General features: G+C 35.3%; 2 protein-coding genes across 3 annotated transcripts in view; one reads left to right on the top strand and one right to left on the bottom strand.

Annotated features, from left to right (window-relative positions):
* Positions 1 to 790: 790 nt before the first annotated feature.
* Positions 791 to 4641, bottom strand: LOC138335709 (DNA cross-link repair 1A protein-like). The gene is made up of 4 exons (XM_069284869.1): positions 4131 to 4641; positions 3426 to 3542; positions 1220 to 2506; positions 791 to 987 (listed from the first exon to the last, which is right to left on the bottom strand). Exons 1-4 carry the CDS (start codon positions 4549 to 4551, stop codon positions 791 to 793), a joined length of 2022 nt encoding a protein of 673 aa, XP_069140970.1. The 5' UTR covers positions 4552 to 4641.
* Positions 4642 to 4878: 237 nt separating this feature from the next.
* The window catches only part of LOC138334680 (probable E3 ubiquitin-protein ligase HECTD2), a 48241-nt gene continuing 37240 nt past the window's right edge, over positions 4879 to 15879 (top strand). For both annotated transcript variants that reach the window (XM_069283342.1, XM_069283341.1), the window contains exons 1-3: positions 4879 to 5211; positions 8129 to 8535; positions 9071 to 9173. In XM_069283342.1, the coding sequence (XP_069139443.1) occupies positions 4987 to 5211; positions 8129 to 8535; positions 9071 to 9173 (735 nt within the window). In that variant the 5' untranslated portion in view covers positions 4879 to 4986. The remainder of the gene's footprint in view (positions 5212 to 8128; positions 8536 to 9070; positions 9174 to 15879) is intronic.

The raw sequence follows: 15879 nt of genomic DNA, 5'->3' as shown, positions 1-15879 counted from the left end.
GGACGGATGACGGACGGACGCCGCGCCATGACATAAGCTCACCGGCCCTTCGGGCCAGGTGAGCTAAAAAACTAGGTTCTGTAGGTCGGGACTTTTACTCTAAAGTAATTAATGGCCGGAACGGTCTGAGATCAAAATCCAGACTTTTAATGATTTATTCATAGAAAAGTGGAGAAAAAATAATAGGGTCAGGGGTAAAAAATTAGAGTCGGTCGGGTAACCCTCAACAGACATTTTTTTGGGCCTTATATTCCGAATTTGCATATTAGAGAGTTATCTGCAGTTGCAGGTAGGTATTGATTATGACGTCATGTTTTTGCGAGCTTAATGTCATACGTTTTGAAGAAAACGAAGTGAATTGCGCTCACAAAATAATGACGTAACAATCGATTCCTACCCGCAAGGGAGCAAACTCTGTAGTATGCAAAGACGAAATAGATCATTCTTGACTTTTACAATTAATACACGGTTCTCACAATATTTTCTCCCATACCTGACAGGGTTATCCCGCGGTTGCTAGGGAAATGATAACTCTGTCTTTTACCGGGGTAGGGAAAAGACAGCTCATACGCGCTATACAATGACGTCATTGATACATGCGTAGATAATCGTCGAGGAAGTAATGAGTTGTCAACACTATAAAGATAATTTCTTACCTGTTTTTTTTTTTTTAAATATGGGAGAAAAATAATCTTACATGGATCTGTCAAGTGGACAGGGATATCTAACCCTCTTGAAAAATTTTGACCGCCAACCCTCAGCAAGCCTTGGGTTGACCAGCCAAAATCTTTCACTTGGGTTGAGATATCCCTGTCCACTTGACAGAACCATATAAGACTCTATTAATCTGTACCTTACTACAGTAGATAGGATGTTTAAACTTCTTTGTGAGGCCGCGGTAGTGATCATAGTGGAAGTGAGACAGGAAGTAAGCAGAGCAGTCTGGTATTGTTCCAAAGCTGAAGGCGTCCACTGTTATTCCTGTATCTAGATATAAAGACATTGGGATAAAAATTATTTTTCATTTGTTTTCTTTCCTAAAACGGCAAAAATCTTCTCGCACTAATCAGACTAATCATGAAACATTAAGACGGGATTCTGATCATAAATATTCTCCATATTAATATTATAACATAAAAGACATGTTTTTGTTATGATGGGACAAAAATTCCAATCCTATGGAGCTAATTAAAGGGGTTCTAGCAATTATCATAATTACCAGGCATTTTCTTGTAAAATGGACACTTTCTTTGGCCATCCCACTGTTTTTTCTCAGGTTCTGGTTCTGGAATGGTCAGGTTAGCACGGTTGTCCTCTGCTCTCCTAGAGTATGACTCTGTGGCTCTATTTGTTCCCCACTGTTTGGCTTTCATCAACACAGACGTAGCATCAACTTTACCTTGGCAACCCTGACTCTGACTTGGTTCACTTTGGGATTTTGTTTTTTTCATTAGAATACTGAAAGCATTTTTGCTATTCTCTACACATTTAAGAGATTTTTCTGTGTTTTCCATTACAGTACAATTTTGTTGAACATTCTCTGGTATTTCCTTCTTTACAGTGGTAAAGTCAATATTTGTATCACAGTTAGATTCTACAGTTCCAGGAGGATCAATTGTATCTTGGATGTCAGAATTTTCTCCAATAAGAAATTCTGTTTTATTTGTACCTGTTTCTTTTTCAGAATCGGCCAGGGGTATGTCTCTATTCATCTTGCTTACTGATGTCATTTGGACATAGTTACTGTCATTTGATAGTCTAACGTTCTCCTCAGATTTCTCAAAAAGAATCTTTTTTGCATTTAAAGACTTGAAAAAAGATTTCATAGATGGCTGTTTTGGAGAGGATGACTCCAGCATAAGGTCACTAGTTTTGTCCTTTTTTGTTTTCTTTCCTGAACTTTTATTTCCTTTTTCAGTCAAAGATCCTAATCTTGGAGAATCTGAATCTGAATCAAATGTTTTCTTTAATCTTTTGTTTGTAGAGTTTTTGCTGGAACTTTTTCTTTCAGATGGTGGTGCAGATTTGGGTGGTGTTTTAAATGCCATCTGTCCTTGAGAGGGTGAAGATTTTCGCCTTTTAATGCCACCGTCAATCTCTATGTAGTTATCAAGACTACCTTGGGACAGAGATTTTCTCAATGTTAGATTTTCGTCAGGACTACTCAGAGGACTAAAACTAATACTGTTGTCCAAAGGCACACCGAATGTCTCCTTAGTTATTACAAGATCACTACATTCATCATAATTTTTGGCATTTGATTTAGAAACAGGTGATGATATTGACCCAATTGAGTCTACAGATTTTTCATCGAATGCGTTGGCTAGCATATCGTCCAGATCTTTTTCTTCATCCGACTCTATATCATTTCTTGTCACCTTCACCTTGTTTGTTTGAACTTTTGCTGCAGCATCACCATGGACATGTTCCCTGCTGCTATTTCTGGAATGTCCTGGTTGATTTTCATCAAACAAGTTGATTTTCACATGAGAAGCATTTTGTTGGCCTACAAAATAAAAATAATTCTATATACATTTAGTATTATATATATTTTTTCATGTGATTCAGCATGTTTATTGAAAACCTATGCAACTTTGAATCAAGGTAAAGTTTGACCAACTTGGTAGTTCTGCACTCTTGATAGTTATATATTCACAGACACATGCAATACCAGATTTCTTGAGTATTTCAGTTATGAGAAGGAAAAAAATGAAGACTATGGCATTTATCTAAATAAGCTTGGTAACCTGTTATTTTATACAAGCTAAGCAAGCCTACACTACCTAATTAATATCTGGGTTTCTTTAAATGAGAAGATCTTCATCTGACACACATTTCGATAGTTAAACAGGGTTTCAGTGATTTAATGTTACCATGTTTCACATGCTGTTAAAATCTACTCGTGCCTGATTATTGTCGATCGCGAGAATCCACAATGTAAGCTTGACAACAGAAAACTACTAATTTGAAATGTAAATATTGTAAGCAATTAATTGTGTGTGTACAAACATTTAACACATTGTGTAAACCATCAAGCATTTCCGAAAACATTTTTATTATTTTCCTCTGCCCTGAAAGGAAGCAGGCAGTGCTTCTGTTCATGTGCACAAGCATTGCAATCAACATGGCTTCGGTGATCAAAATAGAATCAATGAAATACCCATATCAGTATCATTTACATCTGGATATTACCATTACAATTCAAATTGTTATATTTTTAGTAATGAATGATTTCTTTAAGGTTGTTTTTTTTCATATAAAAAGATTGAAGAATGTGTTATTTGTTGATCTTACTATCAATGTTGAATGTTCTGATGCATTACTCTTATAAGCTATGTGTAACCGGGTACGGGTTGGGTTGCAAAAGTCGGGTACACGAGGTGAACATTTTGCACTCGTTACAGCCCTAAATATTTGTAGGTCACCTTTTTGATCGTCCAAGATCTTCGTACCACTTCCTCGTAACTGTGCCAGCTGCCAGTGAGAAAATTTCCAGTAGTGGTTTGGTAGGTTGTTATCACAGGCTAGTCCTGCTGGGCATTCTGTACAAAACAAAAAAAAACCAACTAAATAACCCATGGTAGGTGGTTAAAGAGTCTAGGGTTGAGATTTAGGAAATCTCAAGAAAAACAGGGGGAGTAGTGTAAAAGGAGCGGGTCGGTGTGACTTGTAAATAGTGTTAAATACGGTCTCTCTCACTCAGCTGACGGAGCATGCTTCTTTGGCTCAGTCGGTAGAGCCGTAGATTTCCACGCCGGAGACCCGGGTTAGATTTCTGGCCGGGACACTCGACAGAAATGTGTATTTTCCCTGTTCTTCTACAAATATATAGGTATCTGGTCCCAGTCACAGGAGAAAAAACTAAATAAGATTGTACTCAATAACGTACATATTATTGACAATGCGTGTGAAGGAGTAAACAGAATTGTGTGCATCTCATCAGTCCAAGCCATTATATGAATGAGCACAGCTGGTAAACATTTTTATTTTTTATCTATAAACATTAAACCATATTTCAATTCAACGTTTGATATCATTTCTTTTTAATTACATGTATAACCACCAGTGAGTTTTCTTGTGTTATGATTCTGTTGTTAAGCTATTTATCGAATACATATATATATATGTACCCTCTGTTGCCATTTCTCTTTCCATACATTCGTTGACATGCCATGTTGGAGATTTTAAGCTCAGAGCGGAGTAAGGAACCTGGCATTGTGGACAAAATCCTTCCAAAATATCCTGGCAATATGGTGTTATTTCATTCTTTTGGGGATGTCTATTGGAAGGTTCACTTTTAACTTCTGTTCCCTTAATGTCTTTTTTTGACTGCTTGTTCTGTTGCCTTACATTCTTTTCCTTTGGTTTTGTCTGTAATGTTTTTTTACTTTTTAATCTTCCGGAGTCAAGACAAGAAAAGCGATTCTGTGATTCCTTGTCATTTTGAGATTGTTTCAAAGAATCTCGTTTTTCACGCTTAAGACTTTTATATTCCCATATATCATCCTCACTGTCTCCATTAGCCACACTTTTTTGAAGATTTCTTTTCATTTCCTAGCTATACACAACCAACAATCCAAAACGAGCTTTGTAAGCATTTCTCATTTCACCACAAATGTCAACATTGGATTCCCGCCGATTGACATTTGTACCTCCGTGCGAGGTGAGTTCAGATGGTTAATAGAAAATAAGAAATGTGATAATAATATATTTATTTTGATTACATGTCCCAAATGTCCCAAAAGAACTAAACCTCAAATAATTTTAGTGTTTAAAAACTCAAGTAACTTCTTGGGTGTTAGTTGTACTGAATTTTAAGTTTTCTTTTTCGAGGTTGTTTCGTTTGTTATTGTTTATGAGATATTCCGTAAAATGCGTTTCGTCACTAATGTAAACCAAAATGGAGAGAAAGGGTCCAGTTAGAAGTGGCAGACTGGTATTAACGAGAAAATGAAAATGGGTTGCATTTAAAGTGTTTGTATAGAAATGCCTTTGGCAACAACCCGTTCAAATGGAGGAGGATCTAGCATTACCTGTCAAACATGTGACCATACTGTAAGATGCCAGCCAGGTTCAAACAGAACCATCTGTCCTAACTGTGGGAATTTTTACAACAGAGATGAATCCGGCAGGCCTCCTCGGGCCCGGGGTCAGCGGAGAGGGGGTCGAAGGAACGACCCAGAGGAACAGCCTCTCCCCGATCTGGATAAGGTGAGACACATTATCTTTTTCTTTCCCTGATACGCCCAGCAGGAATATGCAATGTAATGCAAAGCTGCAGCTCATGTTCATGTACCAATTAATTTAATTCGTCACATTCGTACATGCTAAGTTGCTAACGGTTATAAAATTTTGCCGATACTTTAATTATATCAAGAAATATTGAAATTATTGTTTTTCTTTCTGTAATTGTACAATGTATCAATCAAAATCGCTGCAGGACGACACCAGATTTTACATAAATCCTCAATTCAGCTGTCGTCAGAGACCCATGCATATGGTTGATTGCAGTAGGCTTCCTTGTATTTGTCAGCTCCAATGATTCAAGATAAACTTATAACTTTGTTGAATTTTGTTTCCATATGACATATTTCCAAAGAAGTCAAACATTTGCAGAAAGAGATAGTTATATAATGTAACATAAGATGAAGGCAATGTTGAAAATTAATTAACATTGAGAATCTATCTATGCATATATATTCGTCAATTTCTAAGTACGCGTTGTACGCTATGCATTAGTAAAGGAAAGAACTATTAATATATTTAAACAAGTGACACTAAACAATTTCAACGATGTACTTTGAGCGAATCTTTAGCTTATTTACTGTCAATTCAACAGACCGAAAAGCCCACTCACAGAATTGATATCAAATCAATAAAGTTTAAATTAACAAACATTTAACATTTATTTAAACATCAAAGAAATTAAATAATAATATGTATCCACAAATGGCAGTGTTTGTGTTATGGATGTTCCATAAGTTCCAGACAAAAAGTGTTGTCTTTTTGATTTTCTATGTATGCTTAAAAAGGGTTTGAGGACAGTGTGAAATGGTATTAGAAGATATGATATGCACATATATGTATTGATTTTATTGTATTTTAATCATATAAAAATGAAAGTTTAATAACAGAAGTCTGAACTTTTGGAGACAGCATTTATGATTTGTGGGTAGTAGATATATATCTAAATTCCATTTCCCATCACATCTTTAATGGATCCATACATGTATATTTAATTTCAGAAATTGGTTCAAAGCAATTCTGGCATTTCTGCATATATGCAGCATACTGGTGTTATTTTTAGCTACAGTGTATACTGATGGATAGCCAATTAAAAATAACTATATATTTTGATTGACTACCTAGTTGGTCCAGTACTGAATATTGGGATATACATTAACATGTACAACATGTATTAATCCAATCATATTAAATGTGGGCATTGAGAAATTTATGATAGACAATGTTGATTTAATGTTTCAAAAGTGTCAAGTCCTGCTATACATCTAACATTGTTGGAGTAATACATGTATCTATCACAGGCTTTTTAAAATGATTTTAGAATTCATATCCATGGTATCTGTCTGGCAAATTATGTTCAGAAATGTTTTCTTTTTCTGAAATAATATTTATGATATTGATTGGTATAGCCATATATTGTACAATCTTTAAGCGGCAAGCCTAACATGCATACACTTTGTGTGTTGTAAATCAATGATTTTAACGTCTAGTTCAGTCCTAGTATCATAAGAGTCATTTACTTTATCAAAACAAACCATGGCCTCCATAGGTGTGACAGTACAAAACTTACACAAAAAATAGTTAACAGTAAAAGCCATATATTGATTATCAGTTCACATCATTTGAATTAAGGCTAATAACATGTTGATTATTTGAAGAACATGCTAGTCATATCTGGATAAATCTTTTTGATTTATTTTCATTTGAACATAGGGGCCGCGGTGGCCGAGTGGTTAAGGATGTCCGGACATATTACCACAAGCCCTCCACCTTTAGGTCGCGAGTTTTAATTCTCTGTGGGGCAGTTGCCAGGTACTGACCGCTGGTCGGTGGTTTTTGTCTGGTACTCCGACATTCCTCCACCAACAAACCTGGCACGTCCTTAAATGACCCTGGCTGTTAATAGGACCAGTGCTTTTTCTCATTGCTTTGGGAATGGGGCCCGTGGCTTTGAATTTTGGAAAATGTGTGACAAAACCAAGATTTTGGAAAAATTATGAAATATGAAATAAAGCATAACAAATAAGATATTTTATTTCCAGTGTAGTTTATGTACTTTTCTGAAGCCAATTCACAAATATCTAAAGCCGTAGCCTACTAAGTTCATGCAATATTTTTGGATAGTTTTCAAGAAACTTTGGTTTTGGGAAATTTAAGGCTTAAATTGGGAAAAATTTAGAGGCTTTGCAATGGGGAAAGGGGCCGAAAATTGGCCCCAAATTATGCTGACAAAAAGCCCTAAGGATGTTAAACTAATAAACCAGTCGGACCTTAAATATTTTTCTCTTGAACTCAGTTTTTTTTTCTTCATGATGGTATAAAAGTTTTTATAGTTATAGTAGTGTTAAACAAAATATCCAGAATCATATTATTTGTAAGGAAAAGTAATGTATAGATCTGTACTTTAATCAGGTTCTCACTAATTAAGCTACAGTATTATGTCCTGAGCTATTTTTTGTCATAATGACATTTTTTTTATGTCACATCACAATGAATGTGTGCACACATTGAATGATTAATATCAATGATCTGTTGTAGTTTTATTTTAGCTGCTGTAAACTTATTTTCACATGAGATTCAATTTTGCGGTAAAATAGAAATTGAGAAAATTAATTGCTGTGGAAAAGTTTCAAGCATACATACAAAAAAAAAACATGACTTTAAATTGCTAAATAGAATCGCTGCAAAATAGTGTTAAGATGTGAAAATGCAAAATTTATCTAACTGTTAACATAAATGTTTGCCACATTCATAATAAATAAATATCAGATTTATGACCAGAAATATTTGAAGAAAAACAAATTACCGGTAGATTTTATTACAAAAATTAACTGTTTCATACAAATTCTTTCAATGTCAAGAAAAGATTTATTTTCCTTTCCAGGAAAAAAATAAACAACAAGGGCCGTTAAATTCTATAGCCAACTTTTTTCAAAAAATGGGACCAAGTCGGAAAAATAAGCATCAGAGAAGTTTGTCACCAGCTGATAGCCAAAGTTCTTCGTCTAGTTTGTTAGACAATGGTACTGGCAGTAAAACAGAGTTACCTCCCATAGACAGTCAAGGTCACCTGACCACAACCCCATCAAGTCGTCCAGTGTCGTACCGATCAGATAAAAGTAACAGTTCTACCTTACTCAGTCCAGGACGGTCTCACCGAGCCCCGTCTGGCTCCTCTACAATCACATTGACTAACAGTATACGTAGCAACAGCAAAAACCGACTGAGTCCAAATCCGATCCAGAGCAAGACTGCATACCCTGTGAGAACCAAGACCATCGAACAGATCAGGTCTGTATTGCATTGGTATAAGGTAACATTCTGGATAAAGGTAAAACATTTTGTCAGAATCTACATGTGGTTTTAAGGTTTCTAAAGTTTTCACTTAGTTTTGGATGACTTTCTAAGAAGAGTATGATTAGAATTTGCACAAGGAAAAGTAGAAGATGATTAATGTTCAGGAACACCTGGAATTAGTCCTATTAATAGTCATTTAGGGTAAAATGAAATTGACCATAAATATATGGAAATGGAAGTCTTTACCAGGGAGACTAAGGAGAATATATATTTGGGTATACAATGTCTTAAAAATGATGAAGTATAAATAGTGCTTGCCCTTTAGAAACACCTGGACTCATTCCCCCTAGTAAGATTCCCTATATATGATTAATTTCATTTCAGGGTCTCCATGTTAAAGTTTTCTTGAGAGTAAAAATTGGACCACAACCAATTCCCACATCCCTGGCTTGTTTTGATATATAGAATACATGAAAAACTTTGATATATGATAATGTATGCATGAATGAATGCTTTGTCATTGTTTCAGAGAGGATGTTAAGTATGCCAAAGAAAACGGAAATTGGAAAGTTGTTTTGGAATTTTACTCTACGACATTTAATTCTTTTGTGGAGATTAATGCTGTGTTCAAGGTAAGTACCTCTGTACCTGGATTTTATTGTATATACCTGTGTTCACCTGATTCCAACCTGATGGTAGGATATAAGATCTGTACCTGGATTTTATTGTATATACCTGTGTTCACCTGATACCAACCTGATGGTAGGATATAAGATCTGTACCTGGATTTTATTGTATATACCTGTGTTCACCTGATTCCAACCTGATGGTAGGATATAAGATCTGTACCTGGATTTTATTGTATATACCTGTGTTCACCTGATTCCAACCTGATGGTAGGATATAAGATCTGTATCTGGATTTTATTGTTGTATATACCCGTGTTCACCTGATTCCAACCTGATGGTAGGATATAAGATCTGTATCTGGATTTTATTGTATATACCCGTGTTCACCTGATATTCCAACCTGATGGTAGGATATAAGATCTGTATCTGGATTTTATTGTATATACCCGTGTTCACCTGATTCCAACCTGATGGTAGGATATAAGATCTGTATCTGGATTTTATTGTATATACCTGTGTTCACCTGATTCCAACCTGATGGTAGGATATAAGATCTGTACCTGGATTTTATTGTTGTATATACCCGTGTTCACCTGATTCCAACCTGATGGTAGGATATAAGATCTGTATCTGGATTTTATTGTATATACCTGTGTTCACCTGATTCCAACCTGATGGTAGGATATAAGATCTGTATCTGGATTTTATTGTATATACCCGTGTTCACCTGATTCCAACCTGATGGTAGGATATAAGATCTGTATCTGGATTTTATTGTATATACCTGTGTTCACCTGATTCCAACCTGATGGTAGGATATAAGATCTGTATCTGGATTTTATTGTATATACCCGTGTTCACCTGATTCCAACCTGATGGTAGGATATAAGATCTGTATCTGGATTTTATTGTGTATATACCCGTGTTCACCTGATTCCAACCTGATGGTAGGATATAAGATCTGTATCTGGATTTTATTGTATATACCCTGTGTTCACCTGATTCCAACCTGATGGTAGGATATAAGATCTGTATCTGGATTTTATTGTATATACCTGTGTTCACCTGATTCCAACCTGATGGTAGGATATATAAGATCTGTATCTGGATTTTATTGTTGTATATACCTGTGTTCACCTGATTCCAACCTGATGGTAGGATATAAGATCTGTATCTGGATTTTATTGTATATACCCGTGTTCACCTGATTCCAACCTGATGGTAGGATATAAGATCTGTATCTGGATTTTATTGTATATACCCGTGTTCACCTGATTCCAACCTGATGGTAGGATATAAGATCTGTATCTGGATTTTATTGTATATACCTGTGTTCACCTGATTCCAACCTGATGGTAGGATATAAGATCTGTATCTGGATTTTATTGTTGTATATACCCGTGTTCACCTGATTCCAACCTGATGGTAGGATATAAGATCTGTACCTGGATTTTATTGTTGTATATACCCGTGTTCACCTGATTCCAACCTGATGGTAGGATATAAGATCTGTATCTGGATTTTATTGTATATACCTGTGTTCACCTGATTCCAACCTGATGGTAGGATATAAGATCTGTATCTGGATTTTATTGTTGTATATACCCGTGTTCACCTGATTCCAACCTGATGGTAGGATATAAGATCTGTACCTGGATTTTATTGTTGTATATACCTGTGTTCACCTGATTCCAACCTGATGGTAGGATATAAGATCTGTACCTGGATTTTATTGTATATACCTGTGTTCACCTGATTCCAACCTGATGGTAGGATATAAGATCTGTACCTGATGATTATCTATTGGTTTTATTGTATATATACCGTGTTCACCTGATTCCAACCTGATGGTAGGATAAAAGATCTGTACCTGGATTTTATTGTATATACCTGTGTTCACCTGATTCCAACCTGATGGTAGGATATAAGATCTGTACCTGGATTTTATTGTATATACCCGTGTTCACCTGATTCCAACCTGATGGTAGGATAAAAGATCTGTACCTGGATTTTATTGTATATACCCGTGTTCACCTGATTCCAACCTGATGGTAGGATATAAGATCTGTACCTGGATTTTATTGTATATACCCATGTTCACCTGATTCCAACCTGATGGTAGGATATAAGATCTGTATCTGGATTTTATTGTATATACCTGTGTTCACCTGATTCCAACCTGATGGTAGGATATAAGATCTGTATCTGGATTTTATTGTTGTATATACCCGTGTTCACCTGATTCCAACCTGATGGTAGGATATAAGATCTGTACCTGGATTTTATTGTATATACCCGTGTTCACCTGATTCCAAACTGATGGTAGGATATAAGATCTGTACCTGGATTTTATTGTATATACCCGTGTTCACCTGATTCCAACCTGATGGTAGGATATATTTAAGATCTGTAACTGGATTTTATTGTTGTATATACCCGTGTTCACCTGATTCCAACCTGATGGTAGGATATAAGATCTGTACCTGGATTTTATTGTATATACCTGTGTTCACCTGATTTCAAACTGATGGTAGGATATAAGATCTGTATCTGGATTTTATTAGGTCACCTGAGACAAAGTCTCAAGTGACCTTTTCTAATCGCCTTTTGTCCGTCGTCGTGCGTCGTGCGTCGTGTGTTCGTAAACAATTTACATTTTCGACTTCTTCTCCAAAACCGCTGAAGCAATTTCAATGAAATTTTGCACAAACCTTCTAAGGCATAAGGCCAATCAAAATTGTGAATTATATGACCCCCAACCCCCAGGGGGCTGTGGGAGGGGCCAAAAGGGGTAAAATTGACTAAAATTTCAAAAATCTTCTCCTCCACTCACAGATGTGGTAGAATCAAATACTCTTCATAGATAGAAAGGTCTCAAGGCCCTCTACAAAAACTGTGAATTATATGACCCTGGAGTCTCAGGTTTCCCCCTGGGGAGGGGGTTAAGTTTACTATAGTTTATATAGTGAAAACACATTTTAGAGCATTACTTGGTCATTTATAATAGAAAATTAGTCAAATGTTGTCAGAATTATCCCTATGAAATGGCCATTGAATTCTATTAACAAATTTTCCATGACTGACTCCCAGGGGCCTTAGGGGTGGGGCCAAAAGGGGTCAAATAGGCTAAAACTTCAAAAATCTACTTCTAAAATTCTGGAACTGGTAGAATCAAATACTCTTCATAGATGGAAAGGTCTTAAGGTCATTTACAAAAATTGTGAATTATATGACCCTGGGGTCTCATGTTTCCCCCCTGGGGAGGGGGTCAAGTTAACTGTAGTTTATATAGGAAAAAACACATATATGAATGTTTTTTGCTTATTTTTCATAGGAAATTAGTAAAACTGGGTTAGAATGTTTAGCCTGAGATAGCATTTTATCGTCATAATCATATTGGTCCTGGCGGACCTCCAGGGGCCTTAGGGGCGGGGCCAAAAAAGGGTCAAATAGGCTAAAACTTCAAAAATCTTCTTCTGAATTCACAGATTTGATGGAACCTGATACTCTTCATAGATTGGAAGGTCATAAGGCCCTTTACAAAAATTGTGAATCTCATCGCCCTGGGATCTCAGATTTTCCCCTGGGTAGGGTGTCAAATTTACTATAGTTTATATAGGAAAAACACATTTATGAACATTATTTGCTTTGTTTTCATTGGAAATTAGTCAAACTGGGTTAGAATTATTAGCCTGAAATAGAATTTAACACCATATCCATATTTGTCCAGGCCTCAGGCCGACCCCCAGGGGCCAGAGGGGCGGGGCCAAAAGGGGTCAAATAGGCTAAAACTTCAAAAATCTTATTCTGAATTCACAGATTTGATGGAACCAAATAATCTTCATAGATTAAAAAGTGAAATTTATGAAATGACTGACATTGACTGACTTCTTATTTGGTTTTGTTGTTTAACATTGGCAAAGCAAATTGGAATTTTAAGCATAAGGTTTGGTAACATAAAACACTATCAAAATGAAAAACAAAAAATAAAAAATTCTAATAGGTTCAACTTTAAAGTTTATTCTAATTCGTAAATACTTTTTACAGATTTGAACCAACTTTGCAATGCTTTTCTGTAGCAGCACACAGGTGACCGTCAAGGCCTCTTGGGCCTTTTGTTGTTGTATATACCCGTGTTCAACTGATTCCAACCTGATGGTAGGATATAAGATCTGTACCTGGATTTTATTGTATATACCCGTGTTCACCTGATTCCAACCTGATGATAGGATATAAGATCTGTATCTGTATGTTGCCCTGATGGCATTGTAATGATAATTAATTAACAACAACCAATTTTGTTATCAATTTTCTTTTTCTAAAAGGAATATTTTCTGACTTTTGCTCTGAGTGCTAGAACAGGTAACCTGATAACTTGTCCACGGTTTGGTTTGAGCATGTGTCTGGTTAGCATTGTATGTGTAGCTATCTGATAACCGCCATACACATTTGATAAGGCAAAAATGTTTCTCAAAAACTCCTGTACACGTCTTGTATTAGGTATGCTTCAAAGACGCAATTTTGTAATGACATTTGAAGTGTTGTTATGGGAAATTGGGTCGCCACTAAAAATGCTTAGGTTTCACTAGGCTTCTTTGCAAGTGTTTCCGTGAATGTGATGTGCAAAAGTGCCAAGATGTACTCTATCATATAAGTGTTCACATTGAATTTAATTTACTATGACGCATCTGGTTTTAATAAAAACAAATGAAATATATCTAATTCAAAGCAATAATTGTGTCAGACGATTGTTTCCTGAAAGAGATGAGCGATTGTTATAGAATCCAAACAAAGTGTGATATTTTTAGCATGGATTTACGACTGCAATGTTACTAAAACAGAGCTAGATCTTAAGTCAGTTATCTGGTTATCGCTCGGTTAATCTGATCCGGTTAACTGGTTGGCATTGTTTCTAACCGTTCTAGCACTAGAGATATCTACTGGCTCATCTATAGCACTGAGTTAATTGTTCGCATTTGTAAGAAAGGCTTTCGGTTTTTGAAAACAATTGGAAAAAAAAATAAAGATATTTATCTTGTTTCAACTTCAAGTCCATTTAATTTTATATTTATTTCTGTTTTCTGCAATTAAATTAGATGACAGAGAATAAAAAGTTTATATTAAAAATTCTGCCCACTGGTCACACTAGTTGGAGTGAGGTGTCTGGATAAGGGTTGGATACCGGATTGATAAAGTATCGTTACTCGTTTTAAAGAAAACATTACATACCTGTTCAAAAATGCTGCATCTTATTGGTTTTTTCAAAAATTAACATCTTTTTCAAGTTTATGTTTCATAATGAGAAATATATCGTCTGTAAAACAACTTTTATATTTTCTGTTGTGTAAACAACACAAAATATGTTGTATGCTAGGTATCTAGTGTATTTCTTCATTGATATCAGTATATTGGTATTGCTACAGTAAAATACAAGTATCATTGATACTGATGTGTTATTATACATGTACTGTCTTCATTCAGTACCCATCCCTAATTTGGATAGCCTATAGTTAGTATATAATGTGTCCTACACAGTTTTCTGTATTAGTATAGCACTACAGTTTGGAGGAACTAGAAATTAGTTAATTATCTTTTGTATAATGAACATATAACGAACATTTCATTATTAAACTGTAAATTAATGTGGATTTATGATTCTATTTTGAATCGTCCATCCAGCATCAACTTTTCAATTTATGGCAAAAATTCTAACACACACACACACAAAAACTAAAAAAAAATAAATAAAAAATGTTTTGACCTTATAACTATTGTGTCAGGGTACAAAGAATTGAAGAGTACCAGCTTGTTTGTTGTCAGACTTTGTTCCAATAAATGACCTTTATTTACAAAGAATGTCAGATGAAATATTGCAATATTTATAAATTTTTAAAGATAGCTATTTATAAATCTTTAATAGTAGGGGGTTGAAATAATAAATCTTCAAATATATGTACAGCCTTCTTCAACGTGTTATACTAATGAACTGGTGAACAATACAGGCCTATTGTGTTGTATTTCAGTTTGCAAATTAGTTACAAGTATTTACATATCACTACTGAGAAAGTTTTCAGCTCTGATGACTAAAAGTCCAATATCCATACAATGTGGTGTGAAATGTTATAGCCATTGTTTAAACATGTAGATATTTTGGCAGTATATAAGAATGATCTTGTGTTTTATATATAAGTAATCAATGATGTATTGTATGTATAGCTATTTATCTGTTGTTATACGTATCGATCAGCAGGCTCTGGACCCGCGTCCTTTGTCGGGTGGATCTACCCAGTGTACCTGAATACATAGATCAATATAAAGTAGAAAGTTTGAAATCAATAGTTAGTATGGGCCACAGTTGGGGTGTCTGTAAGCCGATACTCGTGTCATGCTACTACTTCTAGCCTTTAGGTTATACAGGGTACAAAATCAGCAATTATGAAATAGTCTCAATAACGTCAAGTCAATTGATTTTTCAATTATCAACATTTATGGGCAAACATAATTTAGATCAATACATGATACATGTACTGATATGATGTTTGCCATTGATATCGTTTTTGAAAATTTTGTTATTACATAAATACCAAACAGTTCCTGGTTACCTGTAATGATTTTAATGTTCTTATGCAGTTCTGTGCATTGAGCCTTTAAACAATAGAAACTTTTGCCCAGTTTTAGTCAATGAATCAAAATAAAAAAAAAACTGGTA

This window comes from Argopecten irradians, chromosome 11 (assembly GCF_041381155.1).
Source record: "Argopecten irradians isolate NY chromosome 11, Ai_NY, whole genome shotgun sequence".
NCBI classification, from domain to species: Eukaryota; Metazoa; Mollusca; class Bivalvia; order Pectinida; family Pectinidae; genus Argopecten; species Argopecten irradians.
The sequence above is the reverse complement of the archived record's forward strand: the minus strand, read 5'-3'. Positions and strand labels throughout refer to the sequence as shown.

Excerpts from the sequence above, each read along its gene's own strand:
- LOC138335709 (XM_069284869.1), bottom strand. The coding sequence starts at position 4,551 with ATGAAAAGAAATCTTCAAAAAAGTGTGGCTAATGGAGACAGTGAGGAT. Across the intron at positions 3,543-4,130 it reads AAGAGAAATGGCAACAGAGG|AATGCCCAGCAGGACTAGCC; the intron begins GTACATATATAT and ends TGTTTTGTACAG. Across the intron at positions 988-1,219 it reads ATTTTACAAGAAAATGCCTG|ATACAGGAATAACAGTGGAC; the intron begins GTAATTATGATA and ends CTTTATATCTAG.